The sequence below is a fragment of the Xyrauchen texanus genome, chromosome 10 (assembly GCF_025860055.1).
Source record: "Xyrauchen texanus isolate HMW12.3.18 chromosome 10, RBS_HiC_50CHRs, whole genome shotgun sequence".
NCBI classification, from domain to species: Eukaryota; Metazoa; Chordata; class Actinopteri; order Cypriniformes; family Catostomidae; genus Xyrauchen; species Xyrauchen texanus.
In genome coordinates this window covers 14,736,456-14,753,643 of record NC_068285.1, presented here as the reverse complement: position 1 = coordinate 14,753,643, position 17,188 = coordinate 14,736,456, and the positions used below count along the sequence as shown (strand labels likewise).

Sequence of the window (17,188 nt, the reverse complement as noted above, 5' to 3'; positions counted from 1 at the left end):
GAATATCACAATAGTTTATTTAATTTGGTGTCACCTGCTTTGGACAATCATTAACTAAAAACACAGGCACCGCCTGTGTAATAACTACATCAGAGAGTAACATGGTAAAATTTGACACGATTGTCTCAAAGTGGACTAGTGACATTTAAAATGTCATCCCGGCTCTTCATTGGCTAGAAACCGCCGTGCTTGTTCGCCAGATTTCCAATCAGCTGCCAGAATTCCATGAATGTCAGCTCCCCATCATTATTCGCATCCAGTGAGCTCATGAGCTGGTTGATCACAGCAGGGTCAGAAGCATTCTGTGAGGACACAGGATGGACTGGCATTTACTTATTTGTGCAATGACACTATCTCCATCTAGTGGTTTTTACTGATACTGCTCATTCTTTCCAGTTGACCTATTAATGTGGTGGAGTTTCTGCTCAGCATTAGCTATGAAAATGCTCTGATGTGGCATTTTTCCTTTGTTTGAAGACTTACTGATCTAGTTTGGATGCCGACATGGAAAGCCAGAAAGTTTTTCATACACCCTAGCAGAACAATATCTACATCTAACTTAAGAGAGTTCTTTTAGGAAAGGGCTTTTGTTAATACCCCGACAGAATCACTATGGCATCTTTAGAGGACACAAATCACAGCAGGAATTTCTCTAAATTATTCTTACGCTTGTAGTCCTGTGTACTCTCTTGCAAAATACAAAGTAGTACAAAAATACTAATGTAACACTGAATACGGGTACTTAAACTTTATTTATTTAAACATTTGTTTAGGTCACAGATGTTTAAAAAAATTATGTATGTAGAATATGGACAAATCATTTTTAATCACAAAACTACATTAAATTCAATGTTGGACACGTTAACATAAAGGTTCTTAAATGGTTCTATGAAGCACCTTAGGTTCAGCAGAGACCCTTCTTCTTATCAAGAACCATTTTGAGTTGGTTACATGGTTCTGTGGAGATTAAAAAAGTTCTTGATGTTATGTTGTAGGCTTTCAAATCAGCGTATTGGTCTATGGGTTCCACTGACATGCACAGAACGGGGGCTACAGGGGCACAAGCCCCTTTCCCTTTCACAAATCTAAACTTGTCCTTTTGTTCGAGGGGAGATTTAAGCAGAAGTGTCTTTAAAAACAGGACTGGCTGCCCATGGCTGACAGGCTGAAGCGGGCATCACAACAACACCCCCTAACAACTTTGGATTGGTTTCTATTTCAAGTTCCGATTTCTCTCCCCGCTCTCTCCATTTTCTTTCAGCCCCTGTCCCTGCAGATCTGTGCACGTCACTGATGGGTTCTTTAAAGCACCAATACATAGATGGTTTTCTTAAGAACTAGACAATTAAAGGTTCTTTGTGGAACTTAAAAAGGATCTGTTATGGCATCAGACTGGAAGGTCCTTTTTGTTAAAAATGGAGCCTTTATTTTTAAGAGTTAGATCTGAAAGGAGGAATATGGATGTTAAGCTTACTCTAACAATGGGCCTATAGACCTTATTCACGCTTCCGCCATCTTTGAGGTTTAATTGGAATGACAACGAGGCTATGAGGGATAGACTTACAGTCTCTTGAATGGGCTGGTCTGCTGTTTAAAGTGTCTTTCAAAACATTGAAAAAAATGCCTTTCTAAGAACATTCAGTAGACAAAAAACTCCAGACAACATGAGTGGTGGGAAATCAGATGTGATCAAGGAGCTTTTTATAGGATTACACCGTTCGTGCCATTGAAGAGATGGTAAGTCTATCCCTTATAGCCTCGTTGTCATCCCATTAAAGTCAAATATTGTGCTACTGTGAATAAAGTCTATAACTGATTACAAATAATAATAATAATTGCCTGCCTCAATGAATTGTAATTGTGTGCATCAATTAAAGGAATATTCCAGGTTCAATACAAGTTAAGCTCAATCAGCAACATTTATAACATAATGTTGATTACCACAAAAAAAAAAAAAAAAAAAAGGCAAATCATCCCAACTTTTCTAAAAAAACAAAAAAAGGGCAAATCGTCCTTTTCTAAATAAATAAAAAAGTCAAATCGTCCCAACTTTTCTAAATAAATAAAAAAGTCAAATCGTCCCAACTTTTCTAAATAAATAAAAAAGTCAAATCGTCCCAACTAAAATAAATAAAGAAAAAAAAGTCAAATCTTCTCTAAATATAAAAAAAAAAAAAAAAAAAAAAAAAAGAAAATATTAAGGTTACTGTGAGGCACTCACAATGGAAGTGAATGGGGCCAATTTTTGGAGGGTTTAGAGGCAGTTAAAACACTGTTAAAACACATAAAGAGCTGTAAAGTTGTTTAAATTGTCATTTTTATTGTCATTTTAGGGTTTGTTGACATTACATCATCATGGCAATGAAGTTGTAAAATTGGCTATAACTTTACACAGATATGGTTAGTAAGTGATTTAATCACACATCTTGTTTATATCTTCTGGCAATACTTTTGAAATAGTGAGTATTTTAATATAAAACAAATTGGCCCCCATTCACTTCCATTGTAAGTGCCTCCCTGTAAGATCTGTGCTTTTTTTAATTTTTTAATTTTAAAGAAAAGGAGGGGCAAGTCAAATTTAACTATTGTGGTAATCAATATTATGTCACAAATGCTGTCGATTGAGCTTAACATGTATTGAACCCAGAACATTTATTTAAGCTAATTAGAATTACTCAATTAAGAACACGAAGCTCAGATTGGCTTACCTTTACAAGGTTTGGTAGCTGGGATGTGAGCAAGCTTTGAAACTCTTCTTTGCTCAGAGTGTTTGCAGATCCATCCTTCCCTGCATAAGTCTTGAACTGGGAGATCAGAACATTAATGGCAGATTCCATGATTCTGGAACGTTGGATGGTTAGATGGCTAAAAAATAAAACTGATTACAGGTTAGTCAAACTACAACTTAGGTTCAAACTATATTATAACTAATAAGTCAAAACCAGTTGGAAATGTATAAAACATACTGAGATAAATTAGTGTGCGCATTTACATTTATCACACATTTGGCGTGACATGGTCTACCAGATTATGATTATGAGTAACACTTGAATGCATTCCTCGGGTCTTTAGTAACCCGGAACCTCATTCCATCCACCCCTTTACCTCATCCATTTTTTTAAGTTATACCCACACTTCTTTAGTATTCCTCAACCTTTCTCTCCTGAACAGTGTTACAAAAAAGAAGGCAAAATTGCAAAATTGCAAAAAAAAAGAAAAAGAAAAGGATGCATCTATATCTTGTAACTGCTAAATTACCAAATGTGTATTGGGTCATAAAAGACCTGATACATATAATAGTGTCCCTTTTTTTTTGGCACTTCCATAAATCATATTTTAATGTTAATGTCATATCTATATACGTTTACTATAACAGGAGATATATTCATTAAAAAGACTAATGAGTACCCTAATAGTACATATACAATATCACGTTGATTCTCTGTCTGACTGGTGAATTATCAGTATCCCATGTGCATGTACACACATATACATGCTATTTGTTACTCAAGGTGGTGCTGTTTTTTCAGCGATTGAAGCAATGTGGAAGTAAACTATAGCAAGTGTAACACATGAACATTATAGTCTGGCTATTTTCATTTGGATGTACTACTGAAATTATGAAAGTCTATTTAGACTCAAAAAGTGAAAAATACATTTGTGTAGCATTTTGCAGATCAATTTGTGATATATATACATCCCGGGTCGCTAAAGACCCCGAGGTATGTAATAATGTTTATCGAAATACCCATGCAACTATAATTATTTATTAGAATGCAGAGATAAGAATGAAATACAATAATAAGATCTACTGAAAGGAAGACAAAGTGTTGCGTACTTACCTGACCTTAGGGGTGATCTGCTTGCTCAGAGTGATGCCTATGACCTCTTGTTCTCACCTTTTATTGCCTTAATCTTGCAATCTCAGCGGAAAATAAAAATCATGCCCACTGCTCTTTCACAACCAGTCAGGATGTCATCTCCTGCTTATGTTTCCATATCAAAGCGTAGACTTTGTCTCTCTCTCTCACACACACACACACACAATGCATTTATTGTATTCAAGAGGTGGAAATAGCATCTGAGATTGTAGAAGCATTCTGCCCTAATTGTGTTTATGTGTATTTAATTATACCTGAGTAAATAAGCTTTTTGTTTGTGGTAATTTTAAAGCATAACATAATACCTGTAGGTTAATTACTCTACACCTCCATATCAGGTTTCCTAAATGTTGTCACTTTAAACATCTGGCATCAGGGAAATTTAATCTGATCACTCCCATCAAAACTGACTCAGCATCAACCGACATACTGGAATAAATACTATGACTTTATTAACTTCTAAAGATCGGTTTTAGAGGTCAATACTGGAATTTGCACTTAAACAGAATATAATTATATGATTAAATCATTTATATTTTAATGGTGAAATCATTGCAATATTAATAACAAAGTTGTAGCTTTTTTGTGACCATAAAAATAAAAATGAGACTAGGGAACCTCAAGAAAATCAAATTTTTCTGTTAGTTCTGCCAGTTGGAAAATGAAAATACACGAATGCTGAAAGAATAATTCTCATGGCAATGGTTCATCATTTTAATAATCATCAAAGAATTTTACACATTGATACATTGTGACATTTGGTCTTTTTGTACTGTCGCCATTTTGAAACGGTGTTCAACTCATTTTAAATGTTATTTCAAATTAAATATCAAATGACATTGTGCCATATGATCATTGTACCTTAAATCGTGAATTCCATTAAATCACTTTTTTTCCATGTTTACAAATTGCACAAGAAAAAGCCTAAAGTCAATGGTATTCATCCATAGAGTCCATCAAAATAATAATACACAGCTGTAATCAACTGACCTTAGTGATTCATTACAATGGCTGTTTTCCTAAGATCAAATCTGGGGTAAAACAAATGTCCACATCACCACAGTGCAAACAAACTCATTATTGAAATTCTTTCATTACACAAGGTTGTGGTGTCGAGACATGAGCTGATTTCTCATTTCAGTACCAGCATTCTTTGCTCACTAATAAAGGCACATAAGCAAACATATCAGATTTCTATTCAGAAAAAATATAACAAAACATTTATAGACTTTGTTTGGTAATCTAAATAGGAGGAATATTTTCATTAAAATTTGTCATTCCAAACCCGTATGACTTTCTTATGCAGAACAAAATAGAGAACATTTGAATTAATATGTTGGTCTGTCTATTCAATGTTAGTTAATTCACTTTTAAGCTTAAAAAGGGACCAAATTGTATCTTAAAAATAGTCCGTGCAAATTGTGCATCAAATTCAAAGTGTTTTTAGCATGAAAGGATGCAAATTGCCACTGTGAAATCTTCCGTCAACAGACATCAAGAGTTTCACCGAAAATGTCAAAACCAATTGTATGCCTACAAAAGACTTGGAATCTGATGCACAAGCCGCATTATGATACTTTTGGGCCCTTTTTAAGCTTTGAAATAATAAGTCATTATATTGACAAGATGGGCTGAAATATTCATTAAAGTGAATGTTTTCATACCGTGTTCTGCATAAGAAATTCATACAGTTTGGAACGAAGTAGAAGTTTGGGTAGAAACTGAAAATGACCTCTAAAACTTCTACGGTGAAAACGAAACTTTAAAAGAAACCAGTTTGACTACAGCTTTGACTACAAAGCAAAAACATTGGGTAGGTGCGGAAATAAAAGTAAAATAAATAAAAATTCAAATGGTCAAAATATTTAAATAGCTAAAATAAAAAGCACTTTTCTACATATAATTCTCAGTTCTGACATTCTATATGATATATTTATGATGGAAAACATTCTACTATTCTCATTGCACTCATCCAGGTTAACCTTGTTCAAAACCCCATATGCACTGATTGATTCTTCTGTATGTAAAGCAATTTCACTCATGTGGCAACACATAATGCTTAAGATGATTGACACTTTACACAGCAAGCAAGAAAAGGACTAACAGAGGTAGCTTACAACAAAACACCCAATGCACAGATGGGACTTCACTAATGACGAGGAAACTCCTTACACAAGGCATTGAACTACATCTACAGTTGGGAAAGAAACAGCTGTTCGGAGAGATGTTCTCTCAACCATCGTGTTTTGGATTTCCATGATTTCCTTCACATGGTGATTTTTCCATTCTTTCCACCCAGTTTCTGCTTAGGGCAGCATCAGCATTAAGCTACAGGAGCGGAAAACCTCAACAGTGCCTCCTTCTCAAATTCCTCCATCTCTTCTTCAAGGGAATCGTTGTCCTTCCCATGCTGCTCATCTTCCAAATCATCTGCCAGATCTTCCAAGATATCCGCCACATCCTCTGCAAACTCGCTGAAGAGCATTCGGTCGTGGGCGAAAACACCACCATTGAAGAACTGGGCTGTGAGTCGACGAAGACTTTCCTTGTTTTCTTGAGGAACGCCCTCAAGTTTGCTTAGGTAGACCTCGAGAAGGTCCTGAAACTCTACAAGCTTGACAGGAACAAGTCCCTCTGCGTCGGCACAGTTAACCACACCACGACAACCCTCGGCGGGATGTCGGTTCCTCCTGAGCTTTTCCTCCTGGTGTTTCCAGATGTCCACCTGCTTGCGTTGATGATCTTGGTGCTGCTGTTTGGGATCTTTTCCATGCCAAGGTCCATCCCTCTGTCTCCTTTCTCGCTCTAACCTTCTCTCGTCTTTCTTGTGGTCCCACTCTTCTTTGTACTTCTTGAGATGCTCTTTGTGTTTGTAGTTACCATTCTTTTTATCCTTACCTTGCTTCCACTCTTTCCCTCGTTCAATCTCCTGCTCCTTCCTTTTTCCAAATTCCTTCTTCTCTCCTTTGTGCTCTTGGTGTTTCTTCTTCCATTCTTCCCTCTTGCCCAGCTGGTCCACCTGTTTCGAGAGCCTCTCCTGCATCTCCACTAAACTCTCCCTCAAACCCTGCTTGTTCCAGCCCGGTTTCTTCATTCCCTCCAGCCGCTTCCTACTTTCATCCAACAGAACCTTTTGCCTCTTGAGTTCTTTATTTTTATCCCAGTGTTTCTCAGTTCCTGCTGGAATAGACTCACCAGTGGAAGGTGGGCCAGAGTCCAGGGCATGTTGTGGGAGTTCCTCTGCAACTGAATGAGGGGAAAATATTTTTTTTATAGAATACACCAGAGACTTCGCAAAAGGATCTTCCTTCACTTACTTCAGTTTGAACCAGTCTGGCCATTATTTGTTGACCTCTTGGAGTAAATTCTAGAGGCTGTTTTGCATGAAAATCCCAGGAGATCAGCAGTTACAGAAATACTCAATCCAGCCCGTCTGGCACCAACAATCATGCCATGGTCCAAATCCCTGAGATCACATTTGATGTGAACATAAACTAAGCTCCTGACCCATATATGCATGACTTTATGCACTGCTGGCACACATTTGGCTGATTAGATAATCGCATGTATGATTGTTGGTGCCAGACGGACTGTTTTCAAACCGATTGGAATTATACATTTTCTAGTTAAAATATTACCATTATTAGATTTTCAATGATGGTGCAATGTGCATTTTTTTTTTTTCCATTAAAAAATATAAACAGTATATACATGAGATAAGGACACATATTAATACCATTAAGAAACCTATGCAATATCTCATGGCTGTGATTGTCAAGCAAGTACAGAGCCCTATTCTCTCTCTCGCTTTACCTGTAAGCTTGGCGAGTTCAGCAACTCGTGCTCTCAGTGTCTGTAGTTCTTCTTTCAGGCCTGGCAGTTCAGACAGTTGATCTTTCAGTTTATTGTTCTCATTTTCAAGTACTCCTTTCTCAGTGCTATGCTGATCTGCAGCTATTTTCAAAGCCTTGTCCAGCTCCTCTCCCTGGGACTAAACATGAAAATAAAAAAATACAAAAGAATATCCTAAGAGTTCAACATCTGATAATAATCAGATTTACATTCAAAAGGTCTTTTTATCTGTATGCCCAAAAGGAGACGTTAGGCAGAATGTTAGCCTCGGTCACCATTCACTTTCATTGCATCTTTCTACTATACAATAAAAGTGAATGGTGACTGAGATTGTCGGTCTTCTCAAACATCTCCTTTCATGTTTAAATCCATTTAAGTATCAAATTGAGAACGAATTACAAACAAGTACATACGTTGTACAGTATACATACACTATATAATGGGGGGTTAAACAGGAAATAATTATATAAAATGAGAAATTATATAAAATGAGAAATATATATATATATATATATATATATATATATATATATATACACACATATACACACACACACACACACACACACAGACTAACAAATATACACCCATCAGCCACAACATTAAAACACCTGCCTAATATTGTGTAGGTCCCCCTTGTGCCGCCAAAACAGCGCCAACCCATTCTTCTGACCACAATTGTATAGAGCGGTTATTGAGTTACCGCAGACTTTTGTCAGTTCGAACCAGTCTGGCTATTCTCTGTTGACCTCTCTCATCAACAAGACATTTTCATCCACAGAACTGTTGCTCACTGCATGTTTTTTCAGAGTAAATTTTAGAGACTGTTGTGCATGAGAATCCCAGGAGATCATCAGTTAGACAAATACTCAAACCACCTCATCTGGTACCAACAATCATCCATGCAATTATCTAATCAGCCAATCGTGAGGCAGCAGTGCAGTGCATAAAATCATGCAGATACGGGTCAGGAGCTTCAGTTAATGTTCACATCAACCAACAGGATGGGGAAAACAATTGATCTCTGTGATTTGGACCGTGGCATGATTGTTGGTGCCGGACGGGCTGGTTTGAGTATTTCTGTAACTGTTGATCTCCTGGGATTTTCACATGCAACAGTCTCTATAATTTACTCAGAATGGTGTCAAAAACAAAAAAACATCCAGTGAGGGGCAGTTCTGTGGATGGAAATGTCTTGTTGATGAGAGAGGTCAACAGAGAATGTCCAGACTGGTTCAAACTGACAAAGCCTACAATAACTCAGATAACCGCTCTGTACAACTTTGGTGAGAAGAATGGGCGGCACAAGGGGGACCTACAAAATATTAGGCAGGTGGTTTTAATGTTGTGGCTGATCGGTGTGTATATATTAAATTAAGAGTGATAACTTAAAATATAAAGTAACAAAAAAAATGTTTTTTGGCTAACCTCTATCTGGGCCTCCAATATATTAATTTGTTTATTCTCTTGGGCAAGTTTATCAAGGAGTTCCTGGAAACAGAGATCAAATTAATCAGAGAATGCCACATATGAAATCAGCATGTACATGCTTGTCAACAATGGACGAATGGTGCAAAGATAGAAAATAAAGCAATAAACCAACCTGGTCACTTAATTCTGTACCATCATAATCATCTGCGAGAAAGAAAAATATTAGTATTTTTATTTCATGAACAAGGAGAACTATAAAAACTGTGGAGTAAAACTCAAATACTGTGACTGTTACAAAATCCCTTTCTGCATAGACAGTGTTAAACGTCACTTGAGCACAATCTCAGTGTTTTCAGCCATTTTAGTGTAATTTCTGTACCACCATTTGCACCAAACTGAATTGCAATGCCTTTTTTTTTAGCAGCCCAACATAAAGTTTGAAACATGTTTGAAAACAGTCATTATTTTGGCCATTCTGTTTGGTGCTGCTTGTAGCACAGAAACTACAACCTTCACCTTTAAAGAGAAGTGATCTGCCGACAAGCCCCTTGGAAAACCAGTGCACCCTGGGAAACACACAATTAACACAAAGCTGATGATAGAGGCTGCCCTCAGCAGCTGTGTAGCTAAATTGAGCATTTTTCCCCAAATTGGTGGTACAGGTCTGAATTTAGGATGGAAACTGACTCTACAATAATCACTGAAGGGAAACCCCTATCCATAGCTCAAGCACATACTGCCACCTAGCTCAAACTATGTACCTACCACCAGCCTGGTCAACCACAGAACCTGGAGGCAAGATACATTTAATGCAACCACTGAAAATGGGAAATTAATGATTGTAATTTATCATGCAGGCTACTACAACATGCACTCATACTGTAACCAAGGGCTAAATATTAATTACTCAAGGATGTGCATGACATCACATGACAACTATTTTCAATTACTAGTTATAGAATGTGGTTTACCGTGATTCATGACTTTCCACAAAACTCACCGGAGAAAAAGAAGGATCCAAGACAGAGCAGCACTAACGCTCCAACTATCAGTTGATTCAAAGAGAAACCTCGTTTCTCCTCTTTCCTCTCGGGCAGGTTAAACTCCTCCTCCTCCTCCTCTTCCTCCTCCTCATCAGAGCTTCGCTTAAGCACTATGGTGGGCTGTACATGTCTGTGCCTTAGACCATCACCTTCTGCTGAAAGTTCAGTGCCAAGAGGTTCTAAACATGAAACAGAAAATTACAGCAAGAAACAAATTTTAATCTGAGCCTCAGACATCGGAGTTTTGATTGCGGCACTTAATTGCAAGTTAACAAGATTTCCATGAGCAAATTTTTATATTTCGAAATATGTCTGGTAAATAATCAGTGCCATTTACTTTTTAATGGACACACGTTTCTGGCAATTCCTTCCATGTTCTCTTTACAGCCATTTGCAGATTATGGGGCCGTTTACTCCAAACACATTTTTGCATCCATCTTTGACCGTTGCTCTGCAACTCACTGTTTTCTTCCAGCATCTCGTGTAGAGGTGCCATGTTTTTTGACACTATGTGAAGTGTATTCATATAAATGTATTCGGATGCAATGTATTGGGTGTACGTTATGTGTAAACCCTGGAATTAAATTTTAAAATGCTGATATATTATAATTTTATAACCACATTTTGTAATATGGTTGAATTGGAAGGTGTTTACATTGAAGTCTTAAAGGGCTAGAGAGCTTAAAACAGAGCATTTCAGACAGAGGGCCAGAGATGGTGGAAAATGATATATTACTAAATTATGACCATTTTGGTGCTAAACATTTTTTTACTAACATAAGTGGACCTCAGGGAAGTGTATGCCATGACCCTTTTAAAACAATCCAAGACACCTGCGTTCTGTTACAGCACTGAGTCTATTTATGTAGTGTTGGAGTGCATGGCTCCTTGTACTGTTGTGCAATTGTTTGATTTTTTCCTAATATTTCATAGAAGTGCATCCCTAAAGCAAAAATAAACTGTAATTGGTCACTTTTTATGTCTGTTAGACAGACCGTTTCATGTCTAAGTGGGCAGTTATAATGATGCTTTCACATGCTTTCGGAATTATCCTACTTCCCATTTCTGAAATCGTAATTACGGGCGCATCACACTCAAATGCTTTGTTGCTTATGAAGGACGCCAGGTTCATTCATGTATATTTCTTGGGAGACTCTATTTTGACATGGTAACACATGCTTGCCAACTTGCTGACGACAATGTCATTTTGGTCAAATACAAGCTATTTTCACGGTGATAAAATGTACAAAAAGCATTAAATAGTAACTGATGTGTAACCTAAATGTATAGGACTGAAATGTCATGTGCTAATGAGGTAGCTGCATTTAGAAAAATGAATAAATCCATCTTTTACAACTGAAACTGTACTCTCTTCCACCATGTTGAATGTTTACATCTTCTCCAAAAAAGGAAACTCGGGTGTCCAAAATATCCCAATCGTAATTACGATTTAAGGGGCCGTTTCTGTGCAACTTCCGAGTAGGATACTTGATCATTCCAATTGCATTTGAAGGCAGAATTAGCCAGAATAATCTGCTAACTTGACCAGAATTTATACTAAAAGACAGAAGTGTATGTAATACTATGGAACCATAGGTTAAAGTGGTTGGTAATGGAAAAAGAGTGAGATGTGAAAATTTGGAACAACTTTGACATATATGTGCGATTCATTATTCAAATACATTATGATGAAAATACTTCTTTGCTGTAATACATGTTTCATTTTTCTTAACTTTTTGGGAACACCATACCTGGTTCTCCCACCACATCAGGAATTTTGTCTGGCAGTGCCGTTTCCTCTTTCTCTATGGAAGGCTCCTCCTCTTCAGTTTCAATCGTGCCAATGGTTTCTGGATAAGAACTGTCAGGGGCGGGGCTCTTTGCTGTGGAGCCCAAGCCTGTATCAGCCTCAGAGGGCAGGGCCAGAGGCGAGGTTTCAGGGGTGGGGTGTATATCAGCTTGAATATCAAGTACTGGGATTGCAGTTGAATCACTGATTTCAAGGGCGGACCTTATGTCTGCGGTAGGTTCAGAGACATGGACATCCAGGGAGGGGCTTATTTCTCTGATTGGTTCTGGACTGGATGTGATTTTGGGCTCTGGTTCAGGTGAGGGTCTTTCTTGAATGGGAACGTGCTGGCTGGGAAAGACATCAGTAATGTCCTCTTCAGTGCGTTCATCAAGGACTGACTCCTCTGAAAACTGGAAGGTTGTTTCTGTAGCGATGCTGAAGGGAACGGCACCCAGAAGGTCACTGTCAGGGGGAGAACTGGTGATTGTGTCATGGATGACCGGAGCATGGATCTCAGGATCAAGTTCGATGCCAGCGTGGCCAGATGCTGACATCTCTTTGAAGAATTCGGGGGCTTGTTCCTGGCAAATCTTGATTTTGGACAACATACAATTTTTAGTGCTTTGGGAAAAGGCAATTTGGCATCTCTAGAGAAATTATAAGTTCAATATAAAATAACCCATTATACATCAAACCAAAGCATATTAAGTTTTTACCTCATGAGAGGGTGATAGTTTATAGACAATTCTGTTATGCAAGACCAGAAACATACTTTACGCAAGTACAAGCAAATGCATACAAATAGTACATACAAATGTGAGCACTTGGCCAACACACTGCCAATTTGCTGACCGGTTGAACGTGTTCTTGCGTTTCTGTGGTGGTAACAACCTCTGTACTTAAGAGGTCTGTGCTCAGACTAAGAGATAATGGAGTGTGAAAATTGCAGTAACTCCAAATCCACACTAAAACGAAGTAACTTAAGTAATTTTTTCTCAATTTCAGTGTTGGTGTAGTTACTGCATTCTGCATTTGTATGGCAGAATTTGCATTACATTAGCAGACAGGCAGATATTGTGCAAGGCTGAAGACCACTGAAAGAGAATGGTAACTGAATGTCGCACTCTGTACATACCGGCAGTGAGGCACTGACCTGGTGACCCTCCTCTGACAAAATAGTCTCTGCCAGTTGAGTTTCAGGGTCATGTGACCTCACCTCCATAGAGCTCCCTGAAATAAACACAGTTTCACATTACAATAATCAACACATTTTTCATATTTTCTAAAGAAAATTAAGGAAGAAGTGATGCTTGCCCGTGCAAAACTCGCCACCACAATGTTGGAGTTGGACTGACAATTTTCCCATGATTTCTCATATTTCTATAATATTCTGGTGCATAGATATGGCTGGGGCCCACAGGGGTTTCTGGGACCCTAGACTGACCCAAATCAGAGAGCCTACCCTCTTATTTGTGCCAAGAATAGATACAGTATGGCTGGGGCCCCAAGAGTTCAATTGGGACAGGCAAAAAATTGTAAGTCCTTAGAAAAGTAATAGTAGGGCTGCGCAATTAATGTATTTTAACCGCAATCATGGATTTTTCCTCACGGATAATTAAGCAATTGCCTGTGGTATTAATGAGATAATAAGCAAAAATTAGCAGCCATGCCAAGATAATATTCACCTCGACTGACCTATCACACTCTCTTCAGAAATTCACTACTGACCAATCTGCTTCACTTTCAAGCACGCTCTGAAATACGTAACCGTTTGTCCTATGGCTCATACGGAACACACGAGGCTCGTAAAAATTGCCCCACATTAGCAGACACAAAACCACTTGATTTTGGCCGAGGGTGTCACACATGTGGACTGTTTTGCTAAGATCATGCTTTCTTCAGTCGGGGAGGTTTGACGCACTTTACAATAAAAAATGGTGAAGAGATGACCGCAACTCTCTCTCTCCGATACCCTGTCACGTGGAGCTTGCCAAAATAACAACAGGTGTGCTATCTGAATTTCTGCAAAAACAAAATAATCTTCTTGAAGAATAATCATGATTAATAATCAATTATAATCATGATTAATAATCAATTATAATTTAACCCCATGTATGAGCTAAAGTGATCATGATGTTTTTTTTTAGCAAGCATCACTAACAAGTTGGTGTTACTACTACAAATCTGAGATGACTTGCATTAAAGGTGAACTAAATTTTTTGAATATGTCGAATTGGGCTCACACTGACCTAGAGGGGCTTGGATGCATGGATAATTTAATCCATGAGTGAAAGTGTCCAAAAACAGGGCGGTTACTGAGATTAAGATTATTAATTTATTGATAAAATTGGAGTCTCCATCTCATGCAAGCAGTCATGATTATACATGTTTCAAAATGACTATTCAGTGCACCTTTAAATATACCATTCTGGTGCCTTTGTAGCAGGGCCAGTACTAGAATGCGATCTTTACGCGATCAGAGAGAGGTGCCATCCATTGTTGCTGGCAGGCTACTTTGCCTTTCAAGCTTCATATGGTTAGGATAAGAGTGGGGCAGGGTTAGGGTATCTGCTCCCTACCGACGAACCGTAGACCCAATGTACAATGGGCACTACTGATTGACTGTCAGACCTTGTGGATGGTCCCCCTTGATTGACTCACCACCTGAGGGTGGCATCAGAAGGGGCATGAGGAGAATCTAGGGGGGATATGCCCCTCCTAGCCCCCCCCTTACACCCAGCCGTCCTTTGTGGCAGTCTTCTATTGAACTCTCCCTTTAATTAGCATGTTAATATAAACCAAAACGTGACAATGAAAAATAATTTGATTAGTAACCTGCTATTTCCTCCGAAATACTGGGTGCATCCCCAAGACTTTCCGTTCCATCGTCCACTGGTGCAGCAGGATCTGCAGCAACCTCCTGAAATCAGCAAAGCACAAATGACTGAATGTGATTCATTAACGAAAATATACTAATACATGCATTAAGATAATGTGCTTTGCAAACCTCCGGGGAGAGCAGTGTCCAACTGTTACTGGATGACCCAGTGCTGCCGGTGCTGTTATCAGACATTGCCCCTTGTGGCTCGGCACAGCACCTACATATTGAACATAACCACAAGGAGAAAGATTAGTTCACTACCATAGTGTCTACTATACGATACTGAACAGGCCATCCTATTCAGAAGTACTTTCACTCTTCAAAGTGTTAGGCACTGATTAGATAACAGACAGTATTGTATTCTATATACTCCGATCAGCCACAACCACCTGCCTAATACTGTGTAGCTCCCCCTCGTGCGCCAAAACAGCGCCAACCCTGACCATTTGGATATGCCATTCTTCTCACCACAATTGTACAGAGCGGTTATCTGAGTTATCTGAGTTATTGTAGACTTTGTCAGTTCGAACCAGTCTGGCCATTCTCTGTTGACCTCTCTCATCAACAAGGCATTTCCATCCACAAAACAGCAACTCGCAGGATGTTTTTGGCACCATTTAGAGTACATTCTAGAGACTGTGGTGCGTGAAAATCCCAGGAGATCAGCAGTTACACAAATACTCAAATCAGCCCGTCCGGCACCAACAATTATGCCACAGTCCAAATCACAGAGATCAATTGTTTTCCCCATTCTGATGGTTTAGATGAACATTAACTGAAGCTCCTGACCCATATCTGGATGATTTTATGCACTGCAGCCACATGATTAATTGGCTGATTAGATAATCTCAAGGATGATTGTTGGTACCAGACGGGCTGGTTTTGAGTATCTCTGTAACTGATGATCTCCTGGGATTCTCATGCACAACAGTCTCTAGAATTTACTCTGAATGGTGCAAAAAAAACAAAAAACATGCAGTGAGCGGCAGTTATGTGGATGGAAATGCCTTGTTGATGAGAGAGGTCAATAGAGAATAGCCAGACTGGTTCAAACGGACAAAGTCTACGGTAACTCACATAACCACTCAATACAATTGTGGTGAAGAGAACAAGAGCTGTTTTGGCCGCAAGAGGACGTCCTACACAATATTAGGCAGGTGGTTTTAATGTTGTGGCTGATTGGTGTATATACACAATATAGCATTAAATAGCCGGTTTGAAACCCATAGGAAAACAATAGTAAACTTAAATCAAGTATTGTATAATCCACTCTGGAATTCTTAAATTAGTGAGGGCAGTATACCACATTCATGCTATCAGAGTTGCCCAATGCAAGCAACAAGACAACAAGATTACATAACAGCAGGCAAACATAAGCCACAAACAATGCACAAGAGACTGCTACAGTCTATAAAGCGACCACGAAATGTGACCAAAAATGGTCAGACGGCCACATTGCATTCTAGCAGCTAATGTGGCCTATTGTTAAACGCATTTTGGATTTGTTCGCTTATTGAAAACACGTTGCCATAATGTTGATGCACGTCACGGGCTGCGTATTTACATTATGCATCCTGGATTTTTCAGTGCTCACGAACACACACGCCATACAAAATGAACACATCCCTCTTCCGCATAAAAAGAGGGATCATTCCAAAACACAGAGATTACACAGTCGTGTCAGTGTTATATAAAGGCTTACCGTGCTTCAATCGGCCTCAGTTGAAATGCGCACGCTTTATTGCGTACGTGCTTTTTACGTTCCACGCGCGAACTTCGCAACTTCAGGTATTCCGAGTTTCACGTTTCTGGTTTGGTTGCGCAGCACTCCGATCCGCTCAAACAGTCGGCATCCAATGGGAACAGAGTCGTGTCGTTTCAGCCAGACAGCTCATTTAAACTGTGACTGACAATCACAGGTGAGAGTGACAATCTAAACGTGAAGTGTGCCCTCTGAACAGTCTTATCGTTGACTTGAGGGAAAGCGAAGACTTGTGTTAGTCCAACTACATGCATGAAGTCCCTATATATAGGGACAAGACATGTTGTCCTCCAGCAGTTTACTGACACGTCTGCCCAACATTAAGAGCTAAATATGTTGGGACTTCCCAAAAGTCTGCCTGCTACAGCTGGAGTTTCCTAAATAAACATTGCCCTTGTATTGCAACATGTTATTTTGTCATTAATTCACGTTATAGTCTACATGGGACTGGAGAGAATAGGCCCTAGCTGGAAACTTTTAGTGGCATCTTAATACAAGTGTGGCTGTATCTGAAATGAATGAGGAAGGCAAGCAACAACATAATGG

At 38.8% G+C, this 17,188-nt stretch overlaps 2 protein-coding genes across 4 annotated transcripts; both read right to left on the bottom strand.

The window, feature by feature from the left end:
- Positions 1 to 3,940, bottom strand: s100a11 (S100 calcium binding protein A11). Its single transcript, XM_052136528.1, has 3 exons — positions 3,843 to 3,940; positions 2,709 to 2,865; positions 1 to 302 (listed from the first exon to the last, which is right to left on the bottom strand). Exons 2-3 carry the CDS (start codon positions 2,835 to 2,837, stop codon positions 174 to 176), a joined length of 258 nt encoding a protein of 85 aa, XP_051992488.1. The 5' UTR covers positions 2,838 to 2,865; positions 3,843 to 3,940; the 3' UTR covers positions 1 to 173.
- Positions 3,941 to 4,554: 614 nt separating this feature from the next.
- Positions 4,555 to 16,957, bottom strand: pbxip1a (pre-B-cell leukemia homeobox interacting protein 1a). 3 transcript variants are annotated; one of them, XM_052136263.1, is made up of 11 exons: positions 16,583 to 16,957; positions 15,007 to 15,097; positions 14,835 to 14,919; positions 13,135 to 13,229; positions 11,959 to 12,589; positions 10,165 to 10,386; positions 9,930 to 9,953; positions 9,337 to 9,368; positions 9,162 to 9,224; positions 7,695 to 7,872; positions 4,555 to 7,127 (listed from the first exon to the last, which is right to left on the bottom strand). In XM_052136263.1, exons 2-11 carry the CDS (start codon positions 15,070 to 15,072, stop codon positions 6,205 to 6,207), a joined length of 2,319 nt encoding a protein of 772 aa, XP_051992223.1. In that variant the 5' UTR covers positions 15,073 to 15,097; positions 16,583 to 16,957; the 3' UTR covers positions 4,555 to 6,204. The 3 variants fall into 3 exon arrangements, with proteins under 3 accessions (XP_051992223.1, XP_051992224.1, XP_051992226.1); XM_052136264.1 differs by having other exon boundaries at positions 13,153 to 13,229; XM_052136266.1 differs by lacking the exon at positions 9,930 to 9,953 and having other exon boundaries at positions 16,583 to 16,956.
- Between the last annotated feature and the right edge of the window lie 231 nt (positions 16,958 to 17,188).